This window comes from Lagopus leucura, unplaced genomic scaffold, assembly GCF_019238085.1.
Source record: "Lagopus leucura isolate 7727_CA_CO unplaced genomic scaffold, USGS_WTPT01 Super-Scaffold_806, whole genome shotgun sequence".
NCBI classification, from domain to species: domain Eukaryota; kingdom Metazoa; phylum Chordata; class Aves; order Galliformes; family Phasianidae; genus Lagopus; species Lagopus leucura.
This window is the reverse complement of record NW_024962260.1, coordinates 4,820,761-4,837,715: the sequence shown is the minus strand read 5'-3', so window position 1 is coordinate 4,837,715 and position 16,955 is coordinate 4,820,761. Positions and strand designations below refer to the sequence as shown.

The following is a 16,955-nucleotide window of genomic DNA, read 5'->3' as shown; positions in this document are numbered from 1 at the left end:
AATGCTAACACTACCTGCTTTGGAGGCGCACTGCACAGATCTGGCTTCTTTCCCCTGAAAAAGGGTTATGTCACTGCTCATGGATATACAGCCTCGAGCTGGGCCAAGTTGAGGGTGCAGCTATTCAAAGGCTGACAGAAGTACAAGTTAAAATGCAGACAGGATTTTACCTGCAGTGAGGAGGAAAGGACAGTGGATGCAGCTGCGACCACATTTAACCATGACATTGTCCTTCAATGATTGCTCATCTATTGATCAGGAATGTGGTTTTTTCCTCCTTACTAGTCTGTAGTCTGCATTCCTCTAATAAAAGGTAATAACAATTCCCAATACATAAAAAATTGATTTCTTACTACATGCTTCTCTCACACCTCGCAGAACTACTTAAGGACATAATATTACTACAGATCTCACCTGCCCCAGTGTCCTCAAGAAAATAAAGTCACTTCCTTTCAGCTTCTGTTTTGGGTCACATGTTTCAGAAGTTTAGTTTGTTGCTATCGTTTCATTCCTATCTCTTCATAAAGCGACTTCATAAAGGGCATCTATCTCACAAAATGAGAGGGGGCATCTGGCACATTAAGAATGAAATATGGAGCTCTCTAATGAACAGTAATCCCAGCAGCAAAATGAGGTGAGCACTCAATTTTGATGGGATGGTAACGTGCATTTCTTATTCACCACTTTAAAATATTAATAGAAACGTTTAATTTCTCTGAAGAACAACGGCACTAGGAGCACACTATAGAGAGCTTCTAGCAGATAAAAGTCAAAGGCACAAGACAATAACATGAAACTGCTCGTTTGGGTAACGCAGCTCACAGCCCCATGCTGAAGGTGACACCTACAACAGAGTCGTGTCCACATCCTCCAGAAGGCACAGCGTTTTCCTGCATCATCTCCACAGCAGTTCATTCACCATGACAGCAGAGGCATGCCCCCAGGCAGCATTAAGGGCAGTACTGCATGTCTCACACTACAGAAAAGAGTAGTCACCATACTCGAGCTCCCCATCATTCCCTTAAGACAAGGTGCTGCCAGCTATCGATACTTATCATCATCTCTTTGCTTCTTGGCATCTCTTTCCCTGCTCCGGTCTCTCTCTCTGTCCTTTCTGTCTCTGTCCTTCCTCTCTCTCCCTCTGCTCCTCTCCTCTTTTGAGTCTCTTTCTCTCTCACTGTCAGCCCAACCCCACGACCGCTCTCTTTCTGGCCCTCTCTTCTCTCTGCTCCTTTCATGCTCTCGGTCTCTTGTTCTCCAGTCCCTTGCTCCCTCTCGAGACCAGTTTCTTTTCTCTGCTGAGCCTTCTCCATAGAAATCATTTTTCACATTTGGCAAATTAATGGGTTTCCGGAAAGGTCTGTCCCGTCCTCCGAACCGCAGCTGCCCGGATTCTTTTTTGCCTCCAAAACCCCCTCCAAGCCTCCGAGGAATCCATCCTTTGAGAGTTCTTTCCAGTTCGAAGTCTACAAAGACCTCGTGCTGATCGACAACCAGCCTGTTGGCATCTCTATGGGCCTTCAGCAGAGCGCGTTCCTCCTTGTACTCGATAAACGCATAACCCTTGGAAAATCCCGTGACCAGATCTCGAACCAGACGGATCTTTCTGATGTCTCCGTATCGGGAAAAGACCTCCTTTAATTTCTCCTCCGTCGTCTGCAGATTGAGCCTCGCTACGAACAGGGTGAGGTGAGGATCTCCGGTGACGCCCTTGTTGGGGACATAACGCGCCAGCATGGCCCTCCACACGGCACGGTCGTGGGGCTCCTCATCCGTGCCGTCGATGCTCCCTGCTTTCAGGGGGTCGTACTCCTTCGCTATGGGCGCCCAATCGTTCATCGCTGGCGGGAAAAGAAATCAAATTAGACACAGCTCGCTGCTGACGTTTTAGAAAGGTAAACAGGCGGGGGGAAGCGCTTCCCGGAGCGCAGCGATCCTCACAGAAACCCTCCGGAGCGAGAACCGGGCGCGGCCCCGCCGGCCCCGCCTCAGCAGCCGCTCCCCGCGCGGCTCCGCAGCCCTTCGGGATCTCGGGCCTCACACGGACAGCGGAGCCGCCCTCGGAGCCGCCCCGTTCCCGCCCTCGCGGCTCCCTCCCCCACCCCTCACCTCTCCTCACGGCGCGGCCCCTCGCGCCGCCAGCTGACACCAAGCCGAGGGACGCCGCGTTCACTTCAGCCTCTCCCCCCGACCCTCCCGGCTCCCATACGGCTTTCGGCAGCCGCGGAGCAAAGCAGCGCCGGACGCGCTCACGTCCCGCTCCGCCCCGCTTGGGAGGCGGTTCCGGGGCGGGCACAACGCGGCTCCGCCCGTCGGAAGCCGCAGGGCGGGGCGGCGCCGGGCCGCGGCCCCTCGATGGAAAGCCGCGGGGTTCGCTCCGCCCGCGGGGTCCGGCCCTGGGGAAGGAAGTTGGTAACGGGCCGCGGACATGCGGCGCGGCGGGGAGGGGGAGGAGGACGGGGAGGAGGACGGCGGCCCCGAGAGCGCGCTGCAGAAGAGCCCCTTCCAGCTGACGGCTGAGGATGTCTACGACATCTCCTCCGCGGTGGGCCGGGACCTCCTGCAGCTCAGCGCCGGCACCGAGGCGCCCGCCGCCGCCGCACGGCTGCAGTTCAGCATGGTGCGGGTGCTGGAGATGCTGGAGGCGCTGGTGAGCGAAGGCAGCCTGAACGAGGAGCAGCTGAGGATGGAGCGGGACAGCCTGCGGGACGAGCTGGAGGCGCTGCGGGGGCGCGGGGCGGCGGGGAGCGGCCAGCAGGTGGGTGGGAAGAGCAGCGCTTCGACGCTTTGAAACGAGACTTCGCCGCCCGGTGGGCGCTGCTGCGATAGGGATACAAACAGAGCGCGAACAATAGCAACTGACTGCTGGGGAAACAGATCGGGGTGGTGAGGAAGGGATGCTCGTTGTAACAATCGCAGTGTGTTTGTAACATAGGATCGTTAAGGTTGGTGAAGACCACGGAGATCACCAACACATCACACCTTGCCCACCAACAGCATCACATCCCCACAGCTTCTGAGGTCCTACAGGGATGGTGACCCCAGCACCTCCCAGGGCAGCTGTGCTAGCACTGACCACCCTGTGGGAGAAGATTCTCCGAATACCCAGCCAAATCTCCCCTGGTGCAACTTACCTCCCATCCTGCTGTGACCGGTTACAAGATCACATCCCCTATTTTACATCTCTTATTTTGCAGCCCAACTTGGGACCAGATAAAATGGTGATAGACCTCACAGATCCAAATCGGCCTCGGTTCACATTACAGGAGCTGCGAGATGTGTTGCAGGAACGTAACCAGTTGAAAGCTCAACTTCTCGTGGTGCAAGAGGAGCTGCAGTGCTACAAAAGGTATATGGTGTGGTCAGCAAAGAACAAGCAACATTTACTTCTTTCTAGGGAGCTTATCAGATGATGGCATTGCTGGTTTGAGCACCTAAATTGAGCTGGGTACTGTCCAACCCTAGAACAAAAGACATCTCTGCTCCCAAGAACCTACAAATGAGCAAAGTGTGGGAATGATGAAGCTTCTATGCAGAATTTTAAGACTGAACTGCCTCTGACTCGGTGCAGTTGGCAGCCTATTGTAATAACTGTGCCCCTGAAAACCTACATGTGGTTGTTACATCTCTGTATACAAGCTGAGTTCTCACACAGAGAAAAAACCTGCATAGTTACAGCAGTTGCACACACGGCTCCTGTCTAAAGCCACGCCACTTACCAGAACATCATGGGGGTTTCCATTTTGTTGTAGCAGAAATTTACTTCCTCCTCCAACTTGCTGTGAGTGCAGATGGGGTTCTGCTAGCATATCTACTGTTCCTCTGCTCCCAGCATGTGTACAGCATTAATGTAGAACGCAGCCTGTTGAGCCCTTCTGCTATTATGGAAGAGAAGCATTTTTTGTTTTGTGTTGTTGTTGTTTGTTTGTGGCTTTTTGTTTTTTGGCTTTTTTTTAAGAATGCCAACAGCTACAATTCCTTGCACAACTCTGTGCTGACTACGTTTCTTCAGAGCAGAATCTCAGTCTTTCTAGAAGGGAGCAGCTTGGGAGAAGACGAGAATCAGGAAGGGTCTTCCTTTTGTGCTACAAACTGCTTCACCTCCAAGGCTGTTTTCCTCTCCCACCTCTGCCCCTCATGCTTCTGGCTGTATTATATGGTCCTTGGAGCAATAAATTATTTTTTAATTTAGACTCACAAAGTTTGAGAACTAGGGATTTCATCTGAGATCACAAAGCAACAAGCTCTTAGACTCAAGGCTGCCCTTTGCCTTGTTCGTAACAAGTTAAGTCAAAGTTAAAGTTAAATCCAAGAAGTCAGTTTACAAACTGTCTGCACAGCTGCAGTTCTCCCATAGCAGTGAGGCATCAGCTTCCCCATCTTGGCCAACTACCTTCACTGTGCAACCACTGGAATAGCTTCTTGTCTTTGATTTCTCATGTGTGACACATAGCTTACTACAGGCCACGTTAAAAATTGATAGGAAAGTTTAAAATATGCTGTTAATGACCCAGAGCTTTGTTCCAAGATGGAGTGGAAATGCTGCTTTGGGGTTCAGGTAATTTTATACAGAATTACAGGATAAGCCAAAAGCCACCTTCTCTCACATCCCAGACTGTCCACTGGCCAGCAATACTATACTAAGATAGTGACAAAAATAGCAAAACCAAACAAAATCCACTTCTCTTATCAGTGGGATCATCTCACAGAGAAAGGATGAGACTAAAGAACTGGAGAAGGAACCCCGTGGCAGCAGAAAGGACAGCAGTGAGAAGACAATCGTCAAACGGCTGTAAGTTTGTCTAGTTTTTTTTTTGATGTTGTTTTAGCAAAGCATGAGATGAGGACACACTGCACACACAGTGAATCCAGGGGGGAATTCTGAACTTTGGCCTACTTGGCTGGATATTTTTTCCTCCTCCTCTCTATAAAATTCAAATGTGATAGAGAAATCCTTTTCTGTTCAAAAAGCAATCCACAGGGAGGCAAGCTCCACCTAGAGAAGCGGGGTGACACTTTTTTCTACAAAGAGTCAGCATTTCAGAACAAAACTGTGCAACCTGGGACCTGTCAGCACATTAAGACTCATGATTGCTGTCCCTGGGGGTTTGTTTACACTGCATGCAAGCAGCTGCATGCAGCATCCACAAGCTCAGGTCATGTCCTTAAAGATCCCCAAAATAGCAGAACACACCGAGATGGCAATCACACAGCATGATCCTTCTTCTCCATTTGTATTTTTCTTTTGCAGGTTCTCTTTTAAACACGGAAAATGAACATTCTTGAAAACTTGCCACTTCTGTTCAGAAATGGCCCCAGTTGAAAGCATCTGAAGGAGCAAGGAGTCAAGAACTGGAGAACAAAGCATCACTCTTAGTGGTAGAGAATAAGCAGTCTCAGAACAATTGTTGTACAATATTCTTTCAGAATAGGCTTTACTTTGCTTTTTTAGCAACCGTTTAACATATGTACACTTGCATTGTTGGATTCCTTTCAGACATTACTTGTGGAAAAAAAATGTTTATATATAAAGGTTTTGTTTGTTCTTATTAAGAGAACCTATGATGGAACTGTACTCCTGTACATTGACCTTGTGTACATCCTGGAGTAATCAGCTCAAAGTGATTTTAAGATTAAGATGTGTTATTTTTTTAAAAGATATGTGACATCCACGTGCCTTCACAGTGAAGTGCTGGGAAAGAATTCCAGCTGACCCCTCACTGATATGACATGAAAAGTAATTCCCCATCTTATTATTAACCAAGTGCTTGAAAAAAGCCCCCACAGTGCTTGTGCTCTTTCTTTGCATTAACTGGGCATTCACAGGAGTGGACTTTTAGGGTAGGGATGGAAGAAACTAGCACAGCAAAGGAAGAAAAGCTGTTGCATCACACTCTGATCGCATCAAGGATGGGTATTATTTCAGAGGTGCAAACAAGCTTCAACTGGAATAGATGCATCAAACATTTTAGTTTCAACAAAGGGCTTTCTGGGCTAGACAGTTGTCTTTTTCACAAGCTTTTTTCCCCTCTAATTAGCAGATACAAGCTGTTGTTGCTTAAGTTAATACACATTTGTCACTAGTAGAATCATATAGGGCAAACAATAGAAGAAAAGCTTCAAAATACCAGTTAAAATTTCACATTTAGAAAAGCAGAATTTCAAGAGCAGTAGAGTGTGAGCAGACATAAAAAGAGCAGTGACAGGAATCAAGCTATGATCTGACACTCCTTAGAAGTGAAAGCAAGATCTGAAGTCTTTTGATTCCCTCCCGCATGCGAACAACATGAAAGGTGCAGGGCACCTCACACATCAGCTCAAGCACAAAGCAGATGAGTCTTTGCAGATGACAGACACTGCAGTTTCCTTTCAGACAGAATTTATTAGCAACTGTACACCAGCGAGACAGATGTCTGGCCTAGGTAGACTGGTTCACAGTTAGTGTAGCCATTGCACAGAACTCGAATTTTACCATCTCTGACACACTAATGAGGCTTGTTCATGTATCAGAGACATTTTCTAGAACAGAGTAGTAAGGAAGGAATTCAATGCATCTTCTGGAGAGAGTTTATGTTTAGGGGGGAAAAAAAAACTGCATCAGCAACAGCCAGGACACATCTCTGAAAGATGTTTGCACGTGCTCTGAACGGCCTCTTCCTGTGTGGTTCATCCTAAGATGTATTTTACAGTCTCACAGAGGGGAGGCAAATTACACCTAAAACCACAGTTCTCAGTTCTACCATACCTTAAGGAAACAGCTTCAAGTAACAACAAAGCGCACAGATCAAGTAGATGCATGTAAGTGTACCAGCTTGCCAAGGAGGTACAGAGACTGTAGCACAGCCCAGGACCACTCCTCATTGGCAGGTAGGAGAGGAAACAGTGAATGCTGCAATTGTTCTTTTCAAGTTACCACTGGCTACGTTCTTCAGTGAAAACAAGAAGCAGGAGTTCACCAGTTAATGTAGACAGGAGACCACCACAACCTTTTGGGGCTATTCTTTTTCTGGCACTAAAGTTGCATGCAATCGGGTGTGGAGAAGAGAAGCACAGCTTCTCTCACAGAAGGGAAGCAAACTATGGCCACAATAGAAGAGCCTAGGGTCTGTTAGAGCAACTATGCTGCCTTCAGCAAAGACAAGCAAAGAAGTTTAACTCCCAAGCCCAGGGCACCTTTCCCTGCTAAGTGCTTTACATCTCGTTAGAAGATGAATCTCCTGTAAGGCACGAGGATAAAAATCATAGCTTCATGTTCCTCTGAGAAGTATTATAGACACAAGCATATACATACACACACACACACACTGCTCCTACCAAAGCAAAAGACACCCTCAGTGCAACATCAGCTTTATTACTATCTTCTGATGCAGTGCTACTTGATTACCAGTTAAGCATTTCAGAAGACAATTTTTATGTAAAATAGGGAGATTGTCCCTCCTTGTTATTTACAGAAGTGACACCAAAGCACAGAGATGTTAAGCTATTTAATCTGATAGAGAACAAGCAAATTCTTAAACAAAGAACAAGAGGAAGCATTTGATTCCAATTTTGACTGAAGGGAAGCACTCTAGTACAACAGATGCTACAGCAATGTACGGTAGTATCCTGTTCTTGATACCAGAGAGAAATCACTGCCAACTAAAACAAGACAGTGAAAGAAGCTTACCTGGAACTCCTAACAAGGTAACAGATCTCCAGTTAATTCAGAAATTGTGAAAATACAAAGGCTCTCTCTGCTGAGCTGGCCTGGTGCTAAATGCTAAATAACATCAAGCAGTTAATGGCTAATGATTTTCACAGCTTTCTTTCAAAATGCTAATGATCTGCAATGGAGACACAGGTACTATAACAGCCACTTCATAAATAATAAATATATTCTTTATTTTACAGAGACGTTGTCTTCAAGTTTTTCATTTAAAAAATACATCACTTTGCCACCTCTCTTGCTGCTGGAGCATACAACCACGATGTCGCTATCTGACCTATCACACAGGCAAGCGTGCAAGGTTGTCCTAGAGGGCATTAGCTGGAGCAGCTGCAGCCTTCAAGACATGGAGGAAAAAAAGACAAGCAGAGCCACAGATCCCTTGCTGACATCTTCCAGCAGCAAGCACGACAAATGGCTCACAGCCATCTTCATCTACACACATGCCAAGCCTTCCTTGGCAAAAATTCTAATTGGTAAGAACTCATCTTTAACATAAAGGACCTGCATTGTATATTGCCCGCCCACGTGACAGATTTGGTGATGTTAAAAACATCTGCAAGATGCTAAGCACACAGCTCCCATTTAAGACAGTGGGCCCAGACCATGCTGGACAGACCTACAGGACCAGGCAATAAGGAATATACCTTTCTTCATTGCACAAACACCATCATTACCATTTGAAGCTGCATATAAAGATGACTTACAGAACCACTATGCTCTACTTCAAGCATTCACAGTAAATAAATAACTTCTGATGGAGCTATAAATAGCATAGGAAGGTAATAAAATTTTCAGAGAGTTTTTTTGTTTGTTTTGCTTCTTTAAAACCCTCTAGGAATCACCGCCAAGAATCAGTCATCAACTATAAAAGATACCATCCCAAATTTTACAAAGGTGTCTCCAACGTTGATTCTCTCATAAAGTTAAATTCCTACATTTTTAATCAGTATCAACCCAGCCTATCAAAATCCATCATTGTCTTGGAGTCATTTCTCTAAAGAAAAGCCAGTATGACCATCCATTTCCCTCAGCACAAGTGCATTTGAAGTTAATCACCAATGAGATACCACAGTGGGGAAAAAAAAAGAACCCTACCACAAGTTATTTGAGAATGATAGAAACAATAGCATCCATTAAAAAAAATCTTTGCAAGAAGTCTAACAAGTAGTCAAGCCATTGACATAGGAGTCAGCATAAAAAAAGCACATTTGCTGTCATAAAGCTAATGTCAAGTTCACCACCCCAAAAATTGGAGTATAAGACTTCACTGCAGTTGCAGAAGCACAATCCAAATGACTGAGTTCCAATCTGTGCAAGTCTTCACATGCTCAGGTGGCAGTGGTCACTACGCAGGAGGGTTCTGATTTCTAGGGAGGGCTTCCTTTTACAATACAGAAGTTTTGGCAATCTAAGAGAAAACTTGAGCCTGCTTGGAAATCTGTAATAGGAATTTAAATACTGCAAAGTAAAAATGTAGTTTTCAAAGAGCTCAGAACCATAAGCAGTTCACTAAGAAAGCTGAGGGAAGCGAGGATGGAGAAAAAAAATCCACCGACTCCTTGCAGAGCACTCAGCCTCCACCACCTCCCCCAAAAAACAACCTAAAGCCACACCCAGAAGATGAAGAATTAGTGTTTGAGCCATGGATGAGCTTCAATGGAAGCCTTGCTTCTGTCTCCATAGTCATACAACAGTTCTTCACCTGCTTTAATGTCTCTGGAAGCTATCAAAATGAGATGAGGCACACCATCAATGTCATGAAGCTTTGTTTGACAATTGCCACATTTGCTGTGATTAATCAGTCTTCCCAGACGATTAGTTTCTTTTGTAGCATCAACACTGGAAGAACAAGAACATTTCATGCACAAATCATATTAAAGGACAAGAAACAAAGTGCAAACTAGATAAAGAATTAGGAATACATACAAGGCTTGGAAATTAAAATAGACAAGTTGTCTGTGCAATGGCTTCGGAAGAACTGAAGTTTAGGGTGAAAAAATAAAAAAGAAAAACCACACTGGAGTGATGAAGCATGCATGTGTAGTTGGTGACAAGTACTGAAGGAAGAAACACCCAGAGACACATGAAGTGTTTTTCTCTTCCTATCTGTTCCTACTGCTTTTCTAAAAGAAAATGATCATAACTCAGGAGAAGTGGCTAATTTCACAAGACAGTAAGTTTAGGAAGAAATCCATGGCAAAGCTGGAAGTCCCATCCAAAGTAGATACGTCTCTCCATACAGATGGTGCTGTGCTTCAGGGAATAGGGCTGAGAGTTGCCCATCACTCCCTTTAACCCAGAGGTACAGAGGGCTCTTGGCCAGCAAAACAGCGCTCCAAGAGGATTCCCTAACTTGTGGTACCCAACCAAAAAGGACCAACAAAACTGTATGAAAACAAGAAACAAACAAACAACAACAAAAAACAGCATTCAAAAGTTTCTACTGCTCATCTGTAACACACAAAGCAAAAGCAGCTTACCAGTATGTTTTGCTGAGGTACTGAAAATAGTACATATAGCAGCCTGTGGATGGATCTTGAGCATACACAGCCTCCCGCTTTTTAGCATCAGTGATCTCTATGAGATCTCCATGATATTCAACTACAAATTCTCCACGATTAAAATGTTTAGTAGCAATTACTCCTCTCCCTTTGCCATCAATGTAATCAATCTGTTGAGTTGAAAAGAGACAAATCACATGGGAAATGAGAAGGTACTCATGACTGCCAGTAAGCTGTTTACTAGGAAAGGAGTGCATGACATTTGTCATTAAAGTGACATGGTACAGCATCTGAATGTCACAGACAAAGCTGTGGAAGCACAATTTACTGTATTAGAGAAACAGAGTGACTTCAGGAGGCAACACAGCTACCATGCATTTTGCATTAGAATGCCTAAGCTTTTCCATTTCAATGTTACCATTAGCATGCACAGGAAGAAGAGATGACAGGAGTATAGAAAGGTCAATCACACAAACTGAATTAGTTACTCACTAGTACACCTGATTCTTCCTGCCTCTACCTGTGAGCTGTACAACTCCTACAAGGATGCCACTGTCCTAGAAGCCACAGTGTGAACTGCACACTGCTGCTTTTTGAGAACCACTGTGCTTTTAAGAGCTTACTGCATGAACAATACACAGTACTCAGGTTAGCATTGCTGTTACCTTCATTCCTTCTTCTTTCCCACTTGTAATTAGTGCATCGATTTTCCTCCTTTCCTCAGTCTGAGGAAGTAACAAGACAAAAAAAAAACAAGACCAAGTTATTTGTTGGTAGCTTTTGTATTTTATTCCATAGCTACCAGGAAATGATTGGCCAATGGCATTCAGTTTTTCCAAGCCATCCCTCTTTCCAGCAAAACTAAGTTGTACAGAGACAGAATAAAGAGACATCCCCCAAGAATGCATTATCATTTAAATTCCATCCTAAAAATAACTGGACCAATAATTCTGTATTTAGAAACATTCCTAACAATAATTCCAGTGAACATTTGCTACTGCATTAAGTACTGGTATTTCATCAGGAAGCACTACCTCCAGTTCAGATTTGCTCTTCCTGGAGCTTCTTCTCACTGGGTAATAATCTGTCACCTTTCGATTCGGTGCTCTTCCTTGTGTTCTAAGGAATAAGAAAAGCAGGAAACACATTTCAAACTACTTCTGAAGTTACACCTCTGAAACAGGTAACTAAAAATATATACATATTTTTAAGCTTATGTTAAATGTTGATCAGCATGAATCCATGTTCTTACCAGTATTCTGCATTCCAAGCCAGAAGCTACATACCCTATTACTAATCCTTTAACCACAAGATTGAGATGCCACTGGAAATCAACTGACAAATCACATTAAACTCTGAAGTCCCCACCATGTGCCTTCCCAAAAATGTAGGTCATTAAAGCAGCTTGGCCATGAATTCATTAATGTTAGGTTACATTATTTCATTAACATGAGTGAAGTTATCAACTCAGCCAGCACTCCCCCAGTTACAATAATCTAACACTGTGAATCTGTCAAGACAGACTCCATTTGTCCACAGAACAGTAAGTCTTAGTGGTTCCTAAATTAATTTTTGCCTTGCTTGCTAGTGAAATAGTCATCTGCAAGACTGCAATACTTTGGGTGCTATTTAGCATTTTCAAATATGCTATTTTTGAAGAAAAGGAATCTTCTTTAAAATCTGTCCCCAAAAAAGAGCAAAGCAAGGGAAACATTAATTCCAGGTCTGGCTTATTTATAGCCTCTCTATTTGCCTATCAAGGCAAAATGTAGATAAAGGCCCCCTGGTGCAAAATGGCCTAAAGCAGAAAAGCTTTTACAGTTCCAGAAGTTACTTACTTCCTTCTGGGTCCATGCTTTGCTTTAACTGCCTTCTTCTGAGCTGGCTTTACACTGGCTTCACCAGCACAGTCGGAGGGCAGGAGCGTCTTCTCAGCTTCTACAGATCCTTGGGTTTTTGGATCAGAAGACAGCACTGAAGTATTGCACCCACTTTCTTTATCTTTCTGGTCTTCTGGTTTCGTAGCACCTTCAATTATATTGCCACCATTCTTTTTTTCTAGTGAGAAAGAAATAAAGAATGGCTCTGAATTCAAGATCATCTATACCAGAGTGCTTTTATATGAATTCCAATAGTTTCTATTTCTAGTTCCATCAAATAGGAGAAAGAGGTAGGAAATAAATGATACAATCTCTTTCTGCTAGAACCCAGGCAGACTGTCACTGGACTTTCAAGTAGTCATTGCTATGGTATAGAAGGAAGCATAAGAAAAGGAACAGGTAAAAACAAGAGCAAGTTCTTTGTCATGGGTGTAAAACTGAGCAGTGAACCTAACCCGAATCACAGTCCATGGTACAAACAGCCTGCCAGCCAGGGCACTTGGCATACTGAGTTCTCAAACTGCTATAAAGGAATCAGCAACCTGCCCTGAAGGAGCAGATTGCACTGCTGCAATCAGTCACCACAGGAGCTGGTGCTAAGGGGCCAATACCACTCAGACCAAATCCACAGGAGCTTACAAGAAAAAGTTCTGTTACATTTTCTTGGTTGAGCCTATCCCACCTTGAGGTGACCACATCCTCCTCAGCTGACTTTTGATTCAGGGTAAATGAGACATGTCTTAAAGCTGACTAAAGTTTTCATTTAAAACCAATTACCAGGTTTAATTTCCTTGGGCCAAGACAGATGCTTCAATCTCACTGGAGAAATGAAGTACTGCTGAAAGGCCACTGATCCACTGTGGGGAAGACTAAAGCCATCTTCACTTTCTTGGTGAAATCTGGGAGTTACAGCCTGTAAGTTTTCCTGTGCTCAGTGGGGCTTAAAACATCTACTTGCAAATAACATTTGAATCAAAACATTTCAACAAGTTACCACACTTAACAACCACACCTTTAAGCACAAACCAGCTGTGGGGTTTTTGTTTGTTTTCCATAATCACCTGGTAAATCTGTGACTTCAGTTCTGAAAAGGATAAGGACACCGCCATCCTTGTAGAGTTTCTTTGCTGACAGAGCCATAGGATTTAGGAAAGCAACTGGAGCAGGGGAGCTGCCCACCTCCTACAGATCTAAAACTGGGGGGTGGGAAGGAAAGCACGCTTCACAAAGCAAGCAATCCAAAGATCAAGCTTACCATCTCCTTTCCTGTTGGTTTCAGTTAGCGCTTTGCCCTGGCATTTCACTTCGTGATACATGACAGAGTTTTCTTCCTGAAGTGGGGAGCGAGCACCAGGAGACTTGTTGGGATTCAGGTAGCTGTAGATTTTGGATTGACCAGTAAACACATTCTCCTAAAACAGATTCACACATACAAACAAAAAAAAAAGTGTATCACAGAGATGCTGGGAGCCTCCAGTTGGTATCCACACCGTGCTGCAAAGAGCAGGGCTGGCAGCTGACTGTGCTAATGCAAGTTGCACTGCTTTAATGCATCATCCTTTAATGCATCATCCTTGCTACCCCTGCTATCTCTAAGATGTGAAAACTTTACCAGGGTAAGCACTCAGAACCTTACTAATGCAAACCTCCTAGTTCAAGAGGATTTTCATGTGCAATGTGGTAGGATAGGAGAGCCATAATGAACACCAGTTTCCACCCTCTGCTTCAAGATATGAACTCTGAGCTGCTCAGAGAGCACAAGCCAAAGAAAACACCAATAACAGCAGAAACTGCCCAAGCCTTGCACATACCTCACATAGCCAAGGAAGCATGAGCTTACCCAATTGCTCACTGTGTGTCAAATGTTATTGCAATTAATATGCTCTACAGAGCAGCACAGAAGACAGTTTTTGAAAGTCCACTTTGAGTGACACCTCTCATTGAGGTTTGGGAGATGAGCAGTGCTATCTGTTTATCCATTATATTGTATGAAATGGAGTGTTAAGACTGCTGATGGCATAAGAAACATGCAATATTCTAGGCAAAGCACTTGGTCCCTGCCAGCAAAATGGTAAAACCCTCTGGTACGGTCAAACAACACAAAGCTGGAGCTCAAAAGCTGGTTCAGGCTGAAGACCCCAGTAGGGAGGAGTATAGACTTAGCAAAGTTTACAGGAGTTGTGACATCTTTGCTTTTATGGTTCTCTGCAACCAGGCCAAGCTTGACTGTGCAGGTATGTCAGGCACAGGGATTTTAGCTGTGAAATCCCAGTGTCAGGACAAACAGCTGTGAGTTGGCCAGAACAAATTTGTCTTGGCTGTATTTTGACTCAAGTGAAAGCACTTACAGATACTGCAACTCAGTTGAAATAAAAAACAATCAAGTTCTGCGTGCATTTTCTTTTAAAACATTCAAAGGCTCCCATTTGAGAGTAAAATAGCTCAAATACAGACATTTCACTAAATAAATGCTCTAATATGTCTCATCACATAAGAACTAATGAAGTAAACAAAGCACGCAGCACATAAGAAAATTGTACTTAACGAAAACAAGTAACAGAGTACACAGCTACACACAAAATAAGATCAGTCAAAAGCTTCAGTAAGAATTAAGATCACAGCAGAACACCCTGAGAAGCCAGTCAGAGCTTTCCACCTTCACAATGGGAGAAGTCCATCAGAAATGAGACTCGCTTATTTACGGAAGCAGGGCTTTAAGGATGACGTACAACAACGCTGGATTTTAACAAATACAGGCAGTGAAACCCACACTGAGAGACTCCTGACATTTAGCAGGAGCTCCACAGCCGGCCGTCTCCTGGAAGGCCAGCAGCAGCCCACCTGCCCACGGAGCTCCGTGCACACACTGACGGGGCCACACCAGCACGTCCTCGGGCCGCTCCCTTCCCCCCCAGCCCCCGCCTGCAGCACGGCGCTCCCGGCTGCCACGTCTTTGTCTGTGCCGAGCGTCAGAGCCTCCGCGGCACAGATTTTCTCAGCACAGCAGCACACGTTAAGGGCTGCTAAGGATCCCGGGGTCTCGACGCAATAGCCAAGATTCGTCCTAGCGAGGTTTAAACGCAAAGCGATTACCAAACCCGGGCCCGCAGCCTCTAGGGGAGATAGAGGACAGCACGGAAAGCAGAGGAGCAGGGCCGCTCGCTGACAGCAGCTCCCGCCGCTCGCAGGGCAGGGAGGACACGGCGCACCCCGGCCGCGCCGAAGCTCGCCCCGCTTCCGACTCCGACGGACACCTCCATACCGGTGGCTCCTGGGGCCGCCGTCCGCCTCCACCGCACGGGGCGCACCCGCAGCGGACACCGGGAGCCGCCCGCCCCGGACCCAGACAGCACTTACCCCACCGGCCCGGGAGCGGCCGGGGCTCTTCCTCTCGGCGTTCTCGGGGCTCGCCTTCTCCGCGCCGCCCGCCCTGGCCTTGGGCATATTCCTGCCTAGGAGCGAGGAAGGAAGGGCAGCATCTGAGCCGTGTCCCGCGCCGCCGCTCGCGGTCATCTCCCGGCCCCCGCGGCCTGCGCCATGTTTAAAGGGCTCACTGCAGCAGGGCGAGCCGCGGCGGCCCAGCCCCTTCCCGGCGAGCTGCGCACACCGCACGGGGGAGGAGTCCCGCCGGCCCCGGCGCTCCGCGCCTCCCGGTAGTGGTCTCCGCGTCGCCAGCGGCTCCGCGCCACCCGGCCCCGCGCCCGCGCCCTTCTTCGACCCATCCGTACTCGCCGCGCGCCGCCGGCCCCCCATAGCAGCACCGAGCGCTCCCCCCTCGCCCGCGCACCTTTAGCCATGGCGGCGGCGGCGCGGCCCCCAGGAGCCCCCGCGGCGCGGCTCCCCCGGCACCGACCCCGGGAGCTCCCCCGCCGCCGCCAACCGCCCCGCGGGGAGACACCGCGCTGCCTGCCGCACCCCCATTGGCTGAATCGGGTGTCGGATAACAGCTTCCGCGTCGCCGATTGGCTCGCAGAGCTACGCCCCGCCCCCCCGGCTGTCAGACTGAAGAGGGTGCGAGCTCCCGGGACCGGTGTTTAAATGTGCGTCCCCTGGGCGCTGATTGGCCTGTGCGAAGGGCAACCGGCGCGCTGATTGGCGGCCCCGGGAGGAACGCCCTTCCGCGGCTGTGCCTCGCCACGTGAATAGCAACGCTGCGAAATCGTTCGACTTTTTTTCATATATAAAACGTGAGAAAATCAGCAGCAAAGCTCGAGGGACCCGCAGCATCAGCAGATGGCTCAGCACCCAAGGGCAGGCCTGGGGTACGCGCTGCAGAACAGGTAAATGACCGTTGCAATGATTAAAGCGTCAACGAGTCAACATGGCATGCATCAAAGGACCGCGGAGCAGTGGCTGTCATCGTGGAGATTTGCAATATCTCACACGTCACCTCTTTAAATAGGACAGTTATGGAGGTTGCTCCAAAAGTAACCATACTTTCCACCACTAGCTATGCACTTTCACCATGAAGGAACAAGAGCCTGCACGCTGTGCTCGGAAATACCTGCATCAGTGCAGGTGACACACTGCCACTGTCACCACTGCTGAAATCCACACCCACCGCCTCACTGTGCTCACATTCATCCACTGCTTGGTGTCCATCAATGCTCAGCAAGCATCAGTGAATGTCAGTGGGGGCCATTTTTTTCCGCATGGAGAAAGTCAGTGACACACCTTTGCTCCATACTCACTTCCATGTCAAATGCCATTGTGTCACACTGCCCCTCTGCTGCCATCTGCCACATAGCAACAAAACGTGATTGGATATTGGCAGGAAGGGTCAACTCTTCTGCCATCCCACCAATATCCACCTCTGGTGTCATGGGGCCAACACCATAAAATAGAAGGTATTACTTTTGGAGCAGC

The 16,955-nt window shown here is 46.8% G+C and overlaps 3 protein-coding genes across 6 annotated transcripts; 1 reads left to right on the top strand and 2 right to left on the bottom strand.

Moving 5' to 3' along the window:
• Positions 1-646: 646 nt before the first annotated feature.
• On the bottom strand, positions 647-3,483 carry SNRNP35 (small nuclear ribonucleoprotein U11/U12 subunit 35). Of its 2 annotated transcripts, none has more exons than XM_042865729.1 (2): positions 3,135-3,483; positions 647-1,841 (listed from the first exon to the last, which is right to left on the bottom strand). In XM_042865729.1, exons 1-2 carry the CDS (start codon positions 3,139-3,141, stop codon positions 1,042-1,044), a joined length of 807 nt encoding a protein of 268 aa, XP_042721663.1. In that variant the 5' UTR covers positions 3,142-3,483; the 3' UTR covers positions 647-1,041. The 2 variants fall into 2 exon arrangements, with proteins under 2 accessions (XP_042721663.1, XP_042721664.1); XM_042865730.1 differs by lacking the exon at positions 3,135-3,483 and adding an exon at positions 2,110-2,273.
• Positions 2,404-7,891, top strand: RILPL2 (Rab interacting lysosomal protein like 2). 2 transcript variants are annotated; one of them, XM_042865731.1, is made up of 4 exons: positions 2,404-2,758; positions 3,198-3,349; positions 4,694-4,792; positions 5,252-7,891. In XM_042865731.1, the coding sequence occupies exons 1-4, from the start codon at positions 2,429-2,431 to the stop codon at positions 5,274-5,276; spliced, it is 606 nt and encodes a 201-aa protein (XP_042721665.1). In that variant the 5' UTR covers positions 2,404-2,428; the 3' UTR covers positions 5,277-7,891. The 2 variants fall into 2 exon arrangements, with proteins under 2 accessions (XP_042721665.1, XP_042721666.1); XM_042865732.1 differs by having other exon boundaries at positions 2,411-2,650.
• A 746-nt stretch (positions 7,892-8,637) lies between these two features.
• KMT5A (lysine methyltransferase 5A) lies at positions 8,638-15,911 on the bottom strand. 2 transcript variants are annotated; one of them, XM_042865724.1, is made up of 8 exons: positions 15,877-15,911; positions 15,447-15,541; positions 13,345-13,501; positions 12,048-12,267; positions 11,244-11,328; positions 10,875-10,934; positions 10,189-10,379; positions 8,638-9,547 (listed from the first exon to the last, which is right to left on the bottom strand). In XM_042865724.1, the coding sequence occupies exons 1-8, from the start codon at positions 15,884-15,886 to the stop codon at positions 9,337-9,339; spliced, it is 1,029 nt and encodes a 342-aa protein (XP_042721658.1). In that variant the 5' UTR covers positions 15,887-15,911; the 3' UTR covers positions 8,638-9,336. The 2 variants fall into 2 exon arrangements, with proteins under 2 accessions (XP_042721658.1, XP_042721657.1); XM_042865723.1 differs by lacking the exon at positions 15,877-15,911 and having other exon boundaries at positions 15,447-15,842.
• Between the last annotated feature and the right edge of the window lie 1,044 nt (positions 15,912-16,955).